We start from the raw sequence: 13,143 nt of genomic DNA, 5'->3' as shown, positions 1-13,143 counted from the left end.
TCATATTTTTTATCTATATCTAATTTCTAATTACACAGATATAGTAGGAAATCTTTACAAACTCTGGAACCACTCTGCCTGAATTCAAATCCTAGGAAGGCCCCTTATTAACTGTATAATCCTTGGCAATGTTATTATCCTCCTCAAGACACAATTTTTTATCTGTAAAAAATGGATGATGATAATAGGACCTAACTCATTGGGAGATTGGGCTGTTGTGAGGATGCAATGCGATGAGTTAATATATGAAAGTGTTTAGAACCATGCCTGGAACATATTAAGCATCTATCAATGTTAGCTATGTATATATAAATTCATATATAGCAAAGAACAAATGGCATTACTAGTATTAAATAACCTCTAGAAAGCCACACATACCCTTGCCTTCAGACATATATTGTGCTTTATTTGATTCTTGAGATAGAATTACCATAGAAGGAATTTACAGAAAATAGAAAACAGGCTATATAAGAACTATCAGGTAATTTTTTTAAATGCAATAGAAGGGAAATAGCAAGCTGAAAATACATGTATGATTATGTGACAAAGAGAGAAACAGAAAAACATTGAATCCCTAAAGCATCATCACAATAGTATTTCCCAAGCTTTGGCAGAATGCAATGACCAAACAGCTTCCATGCGAGCAGACAATGGCAGGTCAACTCAATGGCCATACTTACCACCTTTCTCCACCCCAGGGAAACCTGCCTTTTTGTCCTTCACGTTAGCAGCGCTTCCTTCCCACAGCTTACTCTCATCCTTTTCCTTTTCTTCCTCGGACACATGTTTCCTGGACTTCTTAGATAAACTCTCTGCAATCCCTTGGGTTTCCTTCTCCATTTCTTCCTCAAGCATGTTCTCAAAGCTTGCCTCTATTGGCAGGGGTTTGGTCTCCACATCTGCTTTTGTTACTTTTTGTTCTTCAATTTCAATTTCTAAGGATTCCTCAGTTGGAAGGTGGGATTTTCCTGGCTCATCATTTTCACTCAGCTCCTGAGCAGATGAACTTCTGGCACTTTCTTCTGCACTGTTTTCAGCGTGGGCTTCCCTGTCTCCTACTGCAGATTCATCCTCACTGCCACTAGAATAGGGCTGACTTCTGAATGAGGCTAATGAAGTAGTTTTTATATCTATGAAAAATAAAAATGATGACATCATCGTTGTTCCATACAGCAATCAGTTTAATTGTAAGAATTATGTTAATAAACATACCAAAATTTAAAAAATATAGCTTAGTATAGATTTGATACCCTTTCCCCATGTAGTCTACATAATTGTCATGGTAAAGAAAAACCTATATATCTATGAGTCTATAGAAGTTTCCAATAGGAGATCACATTTAACTGAAAACCAACTCTATAGTTTTTGTTTTTTGAATGCCATTTTATTGGAACACCTTTGTAAATATTACTTTGTTATAGAAAAAATTGAATAATCCTTTGTACAGCAAGAGCACTTATTTCCTGGTATAACCACAGTATTTTATGTGCATGAAACAAATTTTTATCTACTGTAACATCCTCAATCCTATTAATAGTATACCCTGACATCTGGGTATAGTAAGATCTACTGTGCATTTGCACAGTACCTAGACACTTAATAAATATTTTTGGGTGATACTTGTATATGTGTGTTTGTGTGTATAGAAGGAGGTTTGTCTTGTTTCGAGTTCCTCAGAAGCAGACACTGAGGTGAAGATTCACGTGCAAGTGATGCATTAAGGATGTGCTCCAGGAGAATCTCTCAAGGGAGTGGGGGAAGCAAGGCAAGGAAATCAATCAAGGAAGCTATTTCAGGCAACATCTCAACCTCAACCCGATCCCACAGGGGCCTCTGAAGTGTAACTTATATTAGAAGGCTATCATTTGTATTAGGAAGGAGCTAGGCTTTCATACTTTGGATCAGTCAGACATTGGCTATGGGCAACCATAGGAGGACGTCAACTCCCTGGCATTTCCAGGCTCTTTTTGCCTGAGGGTGAAGCACCTCTGGTAGCCCAGGCAGTTCTCTGAAGGGGGCAGAGGGTGCAGAAGCTGGGAGTTGGGCACACAGAGTCGGTGAAAGGGATTCTAGGAGATCTAGGCAGCATACTGATGGGGTACTACAGCTACGCAGTCTAGAAACTTACAGTAGCCCAGAACGGTGCATGTACTACCCAAAAATCTTTTAACAAACTCCAAGAAAGTAACATATGCACTGGCTACAGAGCCAGAGGCGCAGCATAAAAGTCACTGCACACACTGTTGTGAGCCAGAGAAATACAAGCTTGCTTTTGCTTTTTTAACCAATAGATCTGTGTTTATAATTGTCTTTTATAGAATATATTTTCAAATAAAATATCCTACATTTAAATGCTGCCTGGATTTCCTGTTTTCTCTGTACTCCTCACTCTTCTTTCTGTTTCTTTCATTTCTGTGTGGCAGCTACACAGATGGCTGTAGCAGCTAATGCAGTTTCGGGGAAGAAACACCTGTCTTTACCCTTATCCTCTTCTCTCCATCCCTCCAGCCCCACCAGCGCTCCATGACAGGCCTTGGCATTTTAAGTATAGTCTCAGAGACATATTAGAATTTCCACAAAAATTCGAGAGACACTATACAGCAGTAAAACACAAACTCAAAAAAAGCCTTTAAGCAACAGAACCCCTTAAGTACAATTCCATTTGTTCTTATCTCCCGATACATTGACAAACACCAGATGACCACTATTTTTCAAAGAAATCACATACTCATTCTTCATTCTCTATTTTGTAAAATCTGGATATGCTGTCTCTCTGTAGGAACAGCAGATCAAAGAGAATTGTTCCATAGCTTATCTGTATCAATTCAGAAACCTTAGGGTCCATGAGCTCCCCCAACCTTAAGCATCTTATGCTTTTTTTTTTTTTGAAAAAAGCAACATAAGTTGTTTATTCAATCATTTTCATTATTTGTGGTTTAATCAATAGTTTTCATTAATTGCATGGTTAGCTAGGACACAATGTTATACTTGTTCTGAGCTTCCAAAAATATACCTACCATCTGAATATGGACAGGATGACTCCCACTTTCGGCTCTGAGAGTTTTTCACATAATAAAAAAAAAATGAGTGCTCCTCTATCTTTCTTTACTAGCTTCCATTAATTGTATTATTTTATTTCAAAGGGCTGAAACACACTCTGGTTCAATTTAGAGTCAGTCCTTCAGAGAAGAAAGATCAGGAGAATGAATGGCCTCGAAGCGGCAAGGGCACCTGACCTCCATATAAATTCATTTCAGTTTTCAAATTTCTCTCTAACCTCATGATATAATTCAGTTTCACTCTCATTTCTTGCTCTCATTTTCATACAGACACTGGGGCAAGACTTTGCCTACAAAAAAGCTCCAAAAGCTTCAGGGCCATGGAATAAGATTTTCAAAACTAATTTTATTTATTCTTTTAGAAACAAAGTACATGTTTATATAAAGTAACTTTGAGAGCACATGCATAAATCTGTTTTGTCATTAGGAGGGGGAAAGTATCTTTAAAACATTCTGGTAAACAACTCTGCTTCCTACCCAATTCTGTTTGTCTCTCTAGTGTTCCCTCCTGGTACCGACACTTAAAGGATCTGCCGTTGATCTTATTGGCAGAGAAAAAATCTGCACTCATTGCCAGAGGCCTTGGCCAAAGCCAGCAGGTTTGGTGCCATTGTTCCATGTCCTAAGCAGGACCTCTGACTTTTCTCCCCCTGCAATCAGTTCCCAGATCCGTCTTCCCTTTTCATATTATTGGTAACTATTCATTGATAACTCTTCCTCCTTTTGCATCACTACAATTAAAATCTCATTTCACACAACATAATATTGAAAGCAAATAATATGTTCTTCTGTAAGACAAACCTAGGTGTCTCAATCACAACTCTGCTACTTATGAGCTTTGACTTTGGTTATGTTACTTAACTTCTCTAGGCCTCTGTTTTCCTGGCTGTAAAATGGAGACAACTTTACTTGCTTTCCATAAGTTATTGTAGAAATTACATGAGAAAAATTTTAAACTAATCAAATGGAATAATCATTTCTTTATAAATTAGTCTTTTTTCTTCTATGACATCATATACGAGGTATAGACTAATAAATTTTTTTCCTTGTAATTTAGTTCTTGTGTTATTAAGAGTGATATCATGGCTACCATTGAGAAAAAAAGACAAGACTTGATCATGATTATGCACCTACTGTATAACAAACAATGAGGTAAGCACTTTATAAATATCTCATTTAATCTTACAGAATAGTTATCTTTTTTTTCTAGATCCAGAAAGTAAAGTCTAAAGAGGTTAAATAATACTCCATGTCCATTAGTTATAAAAGTAGCAAGTTTTCTAAAACACTTATTTTGTAATGATAAACCAAGACCCCTCTACTTGCTAAAAGGCCTTCAAACAGGAAGCATGGACTCACCATTGCCCCTCTTAGCTAGCTTTCCACTATTATCGCTCAAGGATAACAAATGGAAAATAGTTCTCCGCCCAGGATCAAAACTCTCCCCAAGATCAAAATACATAGTTTGTCCTCTCTTTTATATCTCTAGTGGTCATTCAGCATTTTGTCCACCACTCTAGAGTCCACAGCCCATTCAGAACACTCTGAGGCTTGCAATGTGAATACAAAGCAAAAAATAGCAGTTAAAACCTTCCCTGGTTTATATATTAATATAATACTGACCATGATGCTATTTGTATGAACACATACATGCCATACAGTTACTTAACAAATATTTGTGGAACACTGTGTGAACATTCATAAAGATGGCACATGTGTGCATATGCTTGTCTGCCAGGAATCCCCACTGTCTATACTGCCTGATCGCCAGCTTGATATATGCCTGACCAAGGGCTCCAGTCACACACATAACCACAGTCAACACCAGCCCAGAACATTCAGGATGAGCCCTGCTCTCCCTCCTCATAACTGAGGTTCTGAGTTGTCCTCCACCTTCCTACCCATTTACATAGATTCATTTGTCCACTAAATGCATATTGAGAACTTCCTATGTGCCAGGCAATGTACTACAAGAAAAAGGAAGCCCAGGTCCCAGCTTCCACGTAGATTACGCACTCTCAACAGAGAGTAACTAGTTATATGCATCCGTTTGCGTGAGGACAACGGATCAACTGCACCTGTTCATTAAAGTGTGCACTCATTCTCCTAACAGTGACTGGATAATTCTCTCAGGAGCTGTTGCCATACTCTCACTGCAACAAGTAGCCACATTATCTGTTTTGAACCAATGACAAGTCTTAACCTCAGTTTTCAATCCTTTTTTTACCCCTAAGCATGGAGCATGGTTTTACTACAGTTTAAATTTACCATTTCCTCAATTAGTGTCCTGATTTTATCTACTTTGTTTTTGGTTTATTATCTGGAAGCAAATACAAATACCTCAATTTAAGTGCACAAACTAAAATGGTAAATTCAATTAAAAATTTAGATCACCTCGACATACCATGGATTTCAACCCAATGGATCCAGTACATTTCTGAACTCTAATACTAATCAAATGTCTCTTTCTTGTTCCTTAGTCCAAGGGCTCACAGCCAAATCTGCATAAATGCTATTCCTATTTTCTTCAAATTAGCCATGACACATGAATTTATATATCCTACTATTATTACCTGTATTAATAGTTCTGTCTTGATTATACTCATGAGTTCATAAAAATCTGTTTATATTTTATATCAGGCACTGTAGCTCAGTCAAATCCTACATGTACAATAACTAATTAGACAAGTGCTTTATACTCAATAAATATTGTAGAATGAATGTGTGCTTAATGAAAATAAAAGTATAAATCATTAAATTCTAGCTGCAAACATTAACTAGATTTTTGTCTTAAGAGAGAGTATATGCCCTCCTACTTATAATTATTATCATGAATTAAAATGCCTCATTTATTGATGACACAAATATGTATGCAAGAATACATATCTACAGGTAAATGTAGATATAGCAGAAGAATAAAACATTAATAAAGCTTCAAATTTCCTCCATATTTACCTTTAAGCTCACTCTCTAAACCTTAAGAGTTAAAATATTGAGAATGCAATCAAACCATGTGACACTTTGTGCTGCGTGCATCGTTTTACATTTATCCACTAATCTAGTCAATCATCCCATTATTCACGAGACTTTACTGAGTGCCTCGGTTGTGACTTTGCTATGTACAAGGTAGATTCAAAACTATAGACAAATACCTCACATAAAAGTATCTTATGCGAACTCACTGGTGCTGCATTTAATTATACAGCTGAAAGTTGTGTCTTCTTACTTCAACAATGAAAATGTGACTATGGATTGAGGAATTCTTACCATTAAGAAAATTAAAGTTTGACTAGCCACGCAAAAAATTCACATATAGTCTCTAACCAGTGAATTAGTGCCTGGGGTTGCCAACACAAATGCTGCCTATAATCTTCCCATAGTCCTCTCTGATCCAAGGGCCAGGCAAGTTACACTGCAATCCAAGGGTGTGGTTTCAAAGCACATAATAATTTCAACGCAGAAGGAGAAGCCTTCACCCATATGCTTCTCTTCAAGCCCTTAGTCAGGCCAAAAAATAATGAGATTCTTGAAGTCAGCAAGTCAAGTAAGTAGAATACTATTGTGACTCTGGGATTTTAAGTCTATAGGCCTACTTCTTCAACAGCCTGGAAAATAACACAAGTGAAATCATTATCTTTCTCACTAGAAAAAAATTGCTTCAAGTCTTGCTTTCTTTTCTTTATATTCTGGGAAACATTTTTTCTCTATCTCTACCTCTACTCTTTCTCATCAGGAGCTAATTAGTCTTTTTTCATTATTAATTAATCTTTAAATTTATAATTGACAAATAATTATTGTACATATTTAGGGAATACAGTATGATGTTTCAATACATGTATACATTTTATAATGATCAAATTAGGATAATTACCATAGCCATCACTTTATACATACATCATTTCTTTTTGTTGATACATTCAAAATCTTCTCTTCTGTCTTGATATACATACTATGTTATTATTTGCTAGAGACACTCAGCTGTGTACTAGAACACCGGAACTTATTCTTCCTGTCTAACTGTAACTTTGTACCCGTTGACCTCTTACTCATACACACTATCATCCAAACTGTTCATGAAAGTATATTCTCAGCGACATGATACTTTTCCCCTCAATCTTATAACATTCATCTATGACAATATATTTTCAACTGGTGAATTAGTGCCCGGGGTTGCCAACACAAATGCAGAGAAAAGGAAGCTGTCGTTCTTTTTAAATGATAGGAACTCTCACACATCATTCCTAAACCAGGGTCCTCTCTTAGTCTGATTCGGCTGGTAGCACTCTATCACTCACCGGCGGCTCCGCACAGTGTATTCATCAAGGCGGGCCAACGCAATTGTTAGCTGGCAGTTTAAATGGGGCCGACTTGTCACGAGAGTGACAGCCTGGGCAATTGTTTGCCCTCTGGGAACAGGTGCAGGCAGGTTCAAATGAAACACATCCAAATACTAACAGCAAGATTCTTAATCATGTCAATAAAAAGGATGTACTGGTGTCTGGGATTCAGTGGTCACAATACGCCTTTTACGCCTTTGAAAATGAAATGCTGCCTGGCTTTTCAACAGAGTGTTCCAAGGAATCTATCATGTCATTATCATTTTTAATACATGCTACTTGTCTGCTGGGTGAAATTTCTAATTCTGATACTCCACATGCGAAAAGGCATGTTTTTGAATAACACAAGGTCAGGTTATCAAAGAAAAAAAAGGATGGAAAATAAGAGAGGCTGGATGTGGAGGAAAGAAACGGTAATAAGCAATGAAATTTTATTTCAGAATAATGGCACTGTTTTAACATAAATACCATGGATGCAAAAGAGCCCTTAAAAAGGATAGCTTTATAACAGCATTATTGAAACATCAAAAGAAAATAGCTGGCTAATTTAATTTTTGCCTCTTAAATTTTCCAACAGTTGTGGAGTAGCTATATGTTCTTATAACTTTCATTGCATATCTATTTTAAATATTATATATTCTGTATCTATACAATGCTACTAACTATATAATTTTTTCAATAAAAATTTCAATAATAATCATATAGCCTAAATCGTAACTAGATATCATGGCACTAGCCAAAGCACCTTAGTATTTTTGGTGTTGACATCCAAGTATAATAATTGCTTAATATTTATAAAATATCTTTCAGGAAATCATCTCTGTGAGAAATAACAAAACAACATACAGTCCTAGCTTTCAGAGTATAATTAATTTGTACGTTATTAATTTGTTTCATTAATTTGAGGGGCAAAATTTAACACACATAAACAATAAGTGAAAAATAATATATTGAATGATAGGTTTTCATAAAATAAAGAGTCCAGTGATGGCTGCTGAGGTAGGAGAGAGTCATGGGAGAGGAGGAAGATGAGCTGGAACTAAGCAAAAGGCCTGGGAGTTGGTAGGGAAGTCCATCCAGCAAAGAGAAAGGTAAATTTGGGTAAAATTAGAAACTTTCCCTTTTAATTTTCTTCGTTTTAAAAACAAGATAAGAATTTAATCTTGGGCTTCCTGACAGTCAAAGTAAAGAGTAAAGCACAATGTGAAAAGTTAGAATGATATTAACTACTGGTACATTTGAAAATAAAATTTGCCATCATTTTTATTACAGTTGAAAGAACTACTCAGGAGTAATGGTTAGGCAGTGAAAAATTTTAAAGTCCTAAACCAGGCCTTTTCTATAGTTTTTCTTAATACTTATATTTTGTGTTTCTTAGATCAGACATGCCTAATATATAAGCTCTTTTCTCAGAGCATCATGGCCCCATCTCTGGCTAGTAAAATTATCTTCTCTTTTCCTCTAAATAATTTCTATTCTTTATTTTATAGCCTTGTATATGCATGCATGAAATTTTAGAACAGGCTTGCTTGAATTCTTTTTGAAGAGAGTGGAACCATAAACTAAATAGTTGCTCTTATGATTACCTGATTACTTAATTTACTCTTGTTTTATATTATATTAATAATATACATCTTGAATTTGAAATTTTGAGATTTCATACCCCAAAATATTTGAGAGGTGAAAACAGTGGCAAAAACAGCAACTCTATAGTCATCATAATGTAACCAATCTTGTTCTCTAGTTAAAAGCAAATTATGAAGACATACACCTACGTGAATATAAGAGAGGGTTTTTGTTATTACTGATAAATACCCAAGATGCACCAAGGTAAATCATTGATTAAAAAAGAACCACACAGCCATGGCCAAACCCCCTTATAGGATAAAGCAGAAAGTGGGTTCTTTCTTTCACTGGGACAGAATTTAGGTAAATTAAGATCTTTAAACAGGTCTTAAAAATTTAAAGTGTGCCTCAGATAATAAGGGTTTCTTTCTCTACCTGAAAAGCTCTGTATCTTCCCTGTGAACATATACAAGTCAATGTAGAGTCAAAGATTATGAGGAAGCAAGTAACTTTTCTATAAAACTAATATGCCAGCATCTTATGTTCAAGGTAACTAAAAAAAAAACAAAAAACAAAAAAAAACCTTAAGGCACAAATCTCAACTTTTCCTTTATTGAGTAGAGATTACTTTTTATTTTTCCAAAGCCACAAAAAGGTATGTGTGCATGTGTGTTTGTGTGTGTGTGTGTATGTATGTAAAAGGAAATCGTTTGGGATTAAAAAATGGTAACTTTCTAAGTAAACAGCAGATGAGGCACTACAAGCTTTATCTGACACCTTACTTAACAATCTCAGCAAACTAAGAAAAGAGAAAGGATTAAAGAATGACTCTATAATTTGGATATCTGTGGGAGGTTGATTGACTGGCATCCTCTGGTTAGGGAACCATGCTCTAAACATTCCCTTAAAAGAGGATTATCTCACTAAATAGAAAACAGAGAAACGTGGTAAGCACACTCACTAAACAGCCTCTGTCATAATAATAAACTAAACAACTCGCCTTGTTTATCCTCTTCCGAGTCACTCTGCGAGCATCCATCATCCTCATCTCTCACATTGTCATGGGCATCTGGTGCCTTCTCTGATGAGGTTTCACTCTCCTTTTCAGGGTCTAAATTATCTTTTTCATCATCTGAGGGTGACTTTGATATTCCATTCATTTGATCATCAGCCTGTCCTTCTTCATTAGCTTTCTCATAGAGTTTCTCCTCATCTCCTTCAAAATCTTCTTCATATTCTGAAAAAAGAAAACCTCCACTATGAGAATGAAAATAGAATCCCCAATATTTAACCTATTTCACTTTAATGAGAACTTTGACTCCATTATCCTCTCTTTTCTGAGATTTTCTTTGCTTCTGCTTTTTCACCCAATTAGTGAACATAGAAAATGAATAGCAAATGATCAAAGATTGCCATCAGTTACATATACAAGAGCATAAAAGAAATGAAGCTCCAAATGACAAGGCTGAAACCTAATAAAAGTTCATTTACAAATGGACATCATCATCCACAATGACCAAAATGGAAAGAGAAAAATTTGATATAAAACAATAAATTAGAAATAAATTAAAAATGAAGAGAACAGGATTATAATAATGAAAGTTAATTTGAATACCCAGTGAGGTCATATTTCATGTGAAAAAATGTTCAAAATATTTGGATATCAAGTTAATGAATAGTGAAGTGGAAAAATTCAATTAATCCAGTCTAAAGGCCCTGAGAAGTAACACTGTGAATAGCACATTCTTTGGGAATCAAATGGACATTGAGAAAAGGCATTATGAAGGATTCTATACCTAGGCCAGAACGGAAATCATGTGCATTATGCATTCCTACAATAAATGAAATGATTACATTCCAAGGATAAAAATTCATGCAAAATAGAATATTCCTGTCACGGCCACAAATTTGCTTCATTCCCTACAGAGGTGCAGCAAATCTGTAGCAGGCAAAGGAAATTGTCACATCAGATAAACCCCAGCTGTCTCTTGTGGTTATAATTTTTCACCTTTCATATTTAATTGTTCCCCTTTTTCTTCCACCAAAAACTAAAAATCTTGAAGTGACAACATGCCACAGAGAGAGAGCAAAAGGATTTCATGCAGAACCAATTAAGCAAATAAACAAATATCCTTAAAATAAAAATTACAGGGAAAATAACAATTTCCTAAATTTGTGTGTTTTAGTTATTAGATATTCTGGGTTCTCTTCCAGTGGTGGGGGCCTCTCGGGTAATCTACTTGAGAGTCGTCCACGCGCTGCAATGAAAGAAAGTTAATTTAGAAATGTATGCTCTGTGCATGTAAAGAAATCTCTGTAAATGCAGAGAACGAATGAGGGAGATGTAAAAGAAAAAGTGAAATCAAAAACTGTAATGAAGAAAGTCAAAGAGAATTAATCACAAAAATGTTTTCACAAGAGATTTAATACATTTAAACAAGAAATGTGAAATCAGTAAAATAAAATTATAAAATAAGCCAGAAGAGGAAGAATTCACTTGATATTGTGTGACAGAAACAGGAAATACTAATAAAAACAAACATTTTTTGATCCAAGTATTGCTGGGCAAGTTATAGGATAATTCCTCACTTGGCCCAGTTAACTATCAATCAATAAGCCTTTATTGAGAGCCTTCTCTGCAGAAGAGAATAAAATTGCAAGATAAAAGACATCACAATCAGACAACACCTGCCATCAAGGAATTTCCAGTTTCTGTTGAGGAAATAAGATGTAGGTGCACAAGAGATACTGTACTGATTTTATAGTAGTTTTTATACATGGCCCGCAATAATGTTTGTTTCAACACTACTGGGCTCGATTGCTATGGAGTTATATATAGGACTCACGATTAATTGTGGGAAGTAGTGTCAAGTAAGTGGAATGGAATCAGAGGAGGATGGAAAGTCATTTTAAGGGTTCAGGGAAGACTTCATAAAACGAGGAGGTGAGGTTATCTCCAAAATACACACACACACACACACACACACACACACAATTTTACAAGTATTTGCTACTGGTCACAAGATAAGCAGAGGGCCAGACAGAATATGAATGCATTGCTGCAATTCCTTCTATGATATTATATAGTAGCGAAATGTGAGGGTTTCGGAGTCAGCCAGTCACGTGCCCAAGACCCAGTTAAAACACATACTCTAGCTACGTGAACTTAGGCAATGTGTTTAAAGCTTAAATTTCTTCATCCATAACATAGATAGTACAAAACTGTGGTGAGTATTAAAAGCAAAAAGTGATGTAACATGCTTAGCACAGTGCTATGAACAGCAAGTGCCTAATAAATATTAGGGATTAGTAGGAATGGTGGTTGAGATCGGGTAGTGGAGGGAGTTGGTCATAGAACAGGATTAATCACACATAATGTGTGCTCCATTGACAGCAATCCACTTTAATGGAGGCACCTGATTAAACTTGGAGCAGTACAAGTGTCCATAATTAGGGCACAATTACAGTTAAATAATTGAAGCGAGCACAAAATTGAAGGAACATATAGTGAACCACAAGAACAGTCCTTGCATCCCATTTTCAGGAGCTCCTGTGTTTTCTTTCAAATATGGAATTCAAGGCTCCCCTGGCTGTGTTCTACCCCTACAATCATCATATCTCAAGATCAGCCTTCTGTTAACCAAGAGCCTTCCATTAGCATCATAGCCCAAAGGACATCACCTTTGTGTCATGCACTCAGGTTTTCAATATGAGTGAACTTAAAATAAAAATTACATAAAGTAAAAATTACTAATAAAAAAGTGGCATGCTTTCTGAAATCTTTTTCATAATTTCTTCTTTTCACCCCCCATCCCGTTTGCCTTCTTCTAGAGAATTTAATTAGCCTGTTGTTTACCAACCTCACTAATGAGTATGTGAGTCAACACCAGGTCAAAATCAATCCAGCTACAGCGTTCCCTCACTGACCTCAACTCAAGCTTCTTGCTGCCCTTACTGATAGCTGATAGCAGCTATTCTGCAGAGCTAAAGCCTTGCTGCTGCTTTTTATTAATGGAAATGGACATTTAAAGTCCATTAACTAGCCGGCACAGAAGAAAGACCACAGGAAAAGCTTTATCATAGCTATAAAATATGTCACACATAACACTAGCCATGTTGGTTTAAAGGGAAAAAAAGAAGAAAATGAAAAGCTTCTATTAAACCTAACTTTAATAAACCTT

The 13,143-nt window shown here is 35.9% G+C and overlaps 1 protein-coding gene across 3 annotated transcripts in view; it reads right to left on the bottom strand.

The window, feature by feature from the left end:
• The window catches only part of ERICH3 (glutamate rich 3), a 104,435-nt gene that overhangs the window by 22,512 nt on the left and 68,780 nt on the right, over positions 1-13,143 (bottom strand). For all 3 annotated transcript variants that reach the window (XM_045547735.1, XM_045547737.1, XM_045547736.1), the window contains 2 exons: positions 9,963-10,199; positions 681-1,130 (listed from right to left, as the gene is read on the bottom strand). In XM_045547735.1, the coding sequence (XP_045403691.1) occupies positions 681-1,130; positions 9,963-10,199 (687 nt within the window). The remainder of the gene's footprint in view (positions 1-680; positions 1,131-9,962; positions 10,200-13,143) is intronic.

This window comes from Lemur catta, chromosome 3 (genome assembly GCF_020740605.2).
Source record: "Lemur catta isolate mLemCat1 chromosome 3, mLemCat1.pri, whole genome shotgun sequence".
In the NCBI taxonomy this organism is placed as follows: domain Eukaryota; kingdom Metazoa; phylum Chordata; class Mammalia; order Primates; family Lemuridae; genus Lemur; species Lemur catta.
This window is presented reverse-complemented; position numbering and strand designations above follow the sequence as displayed.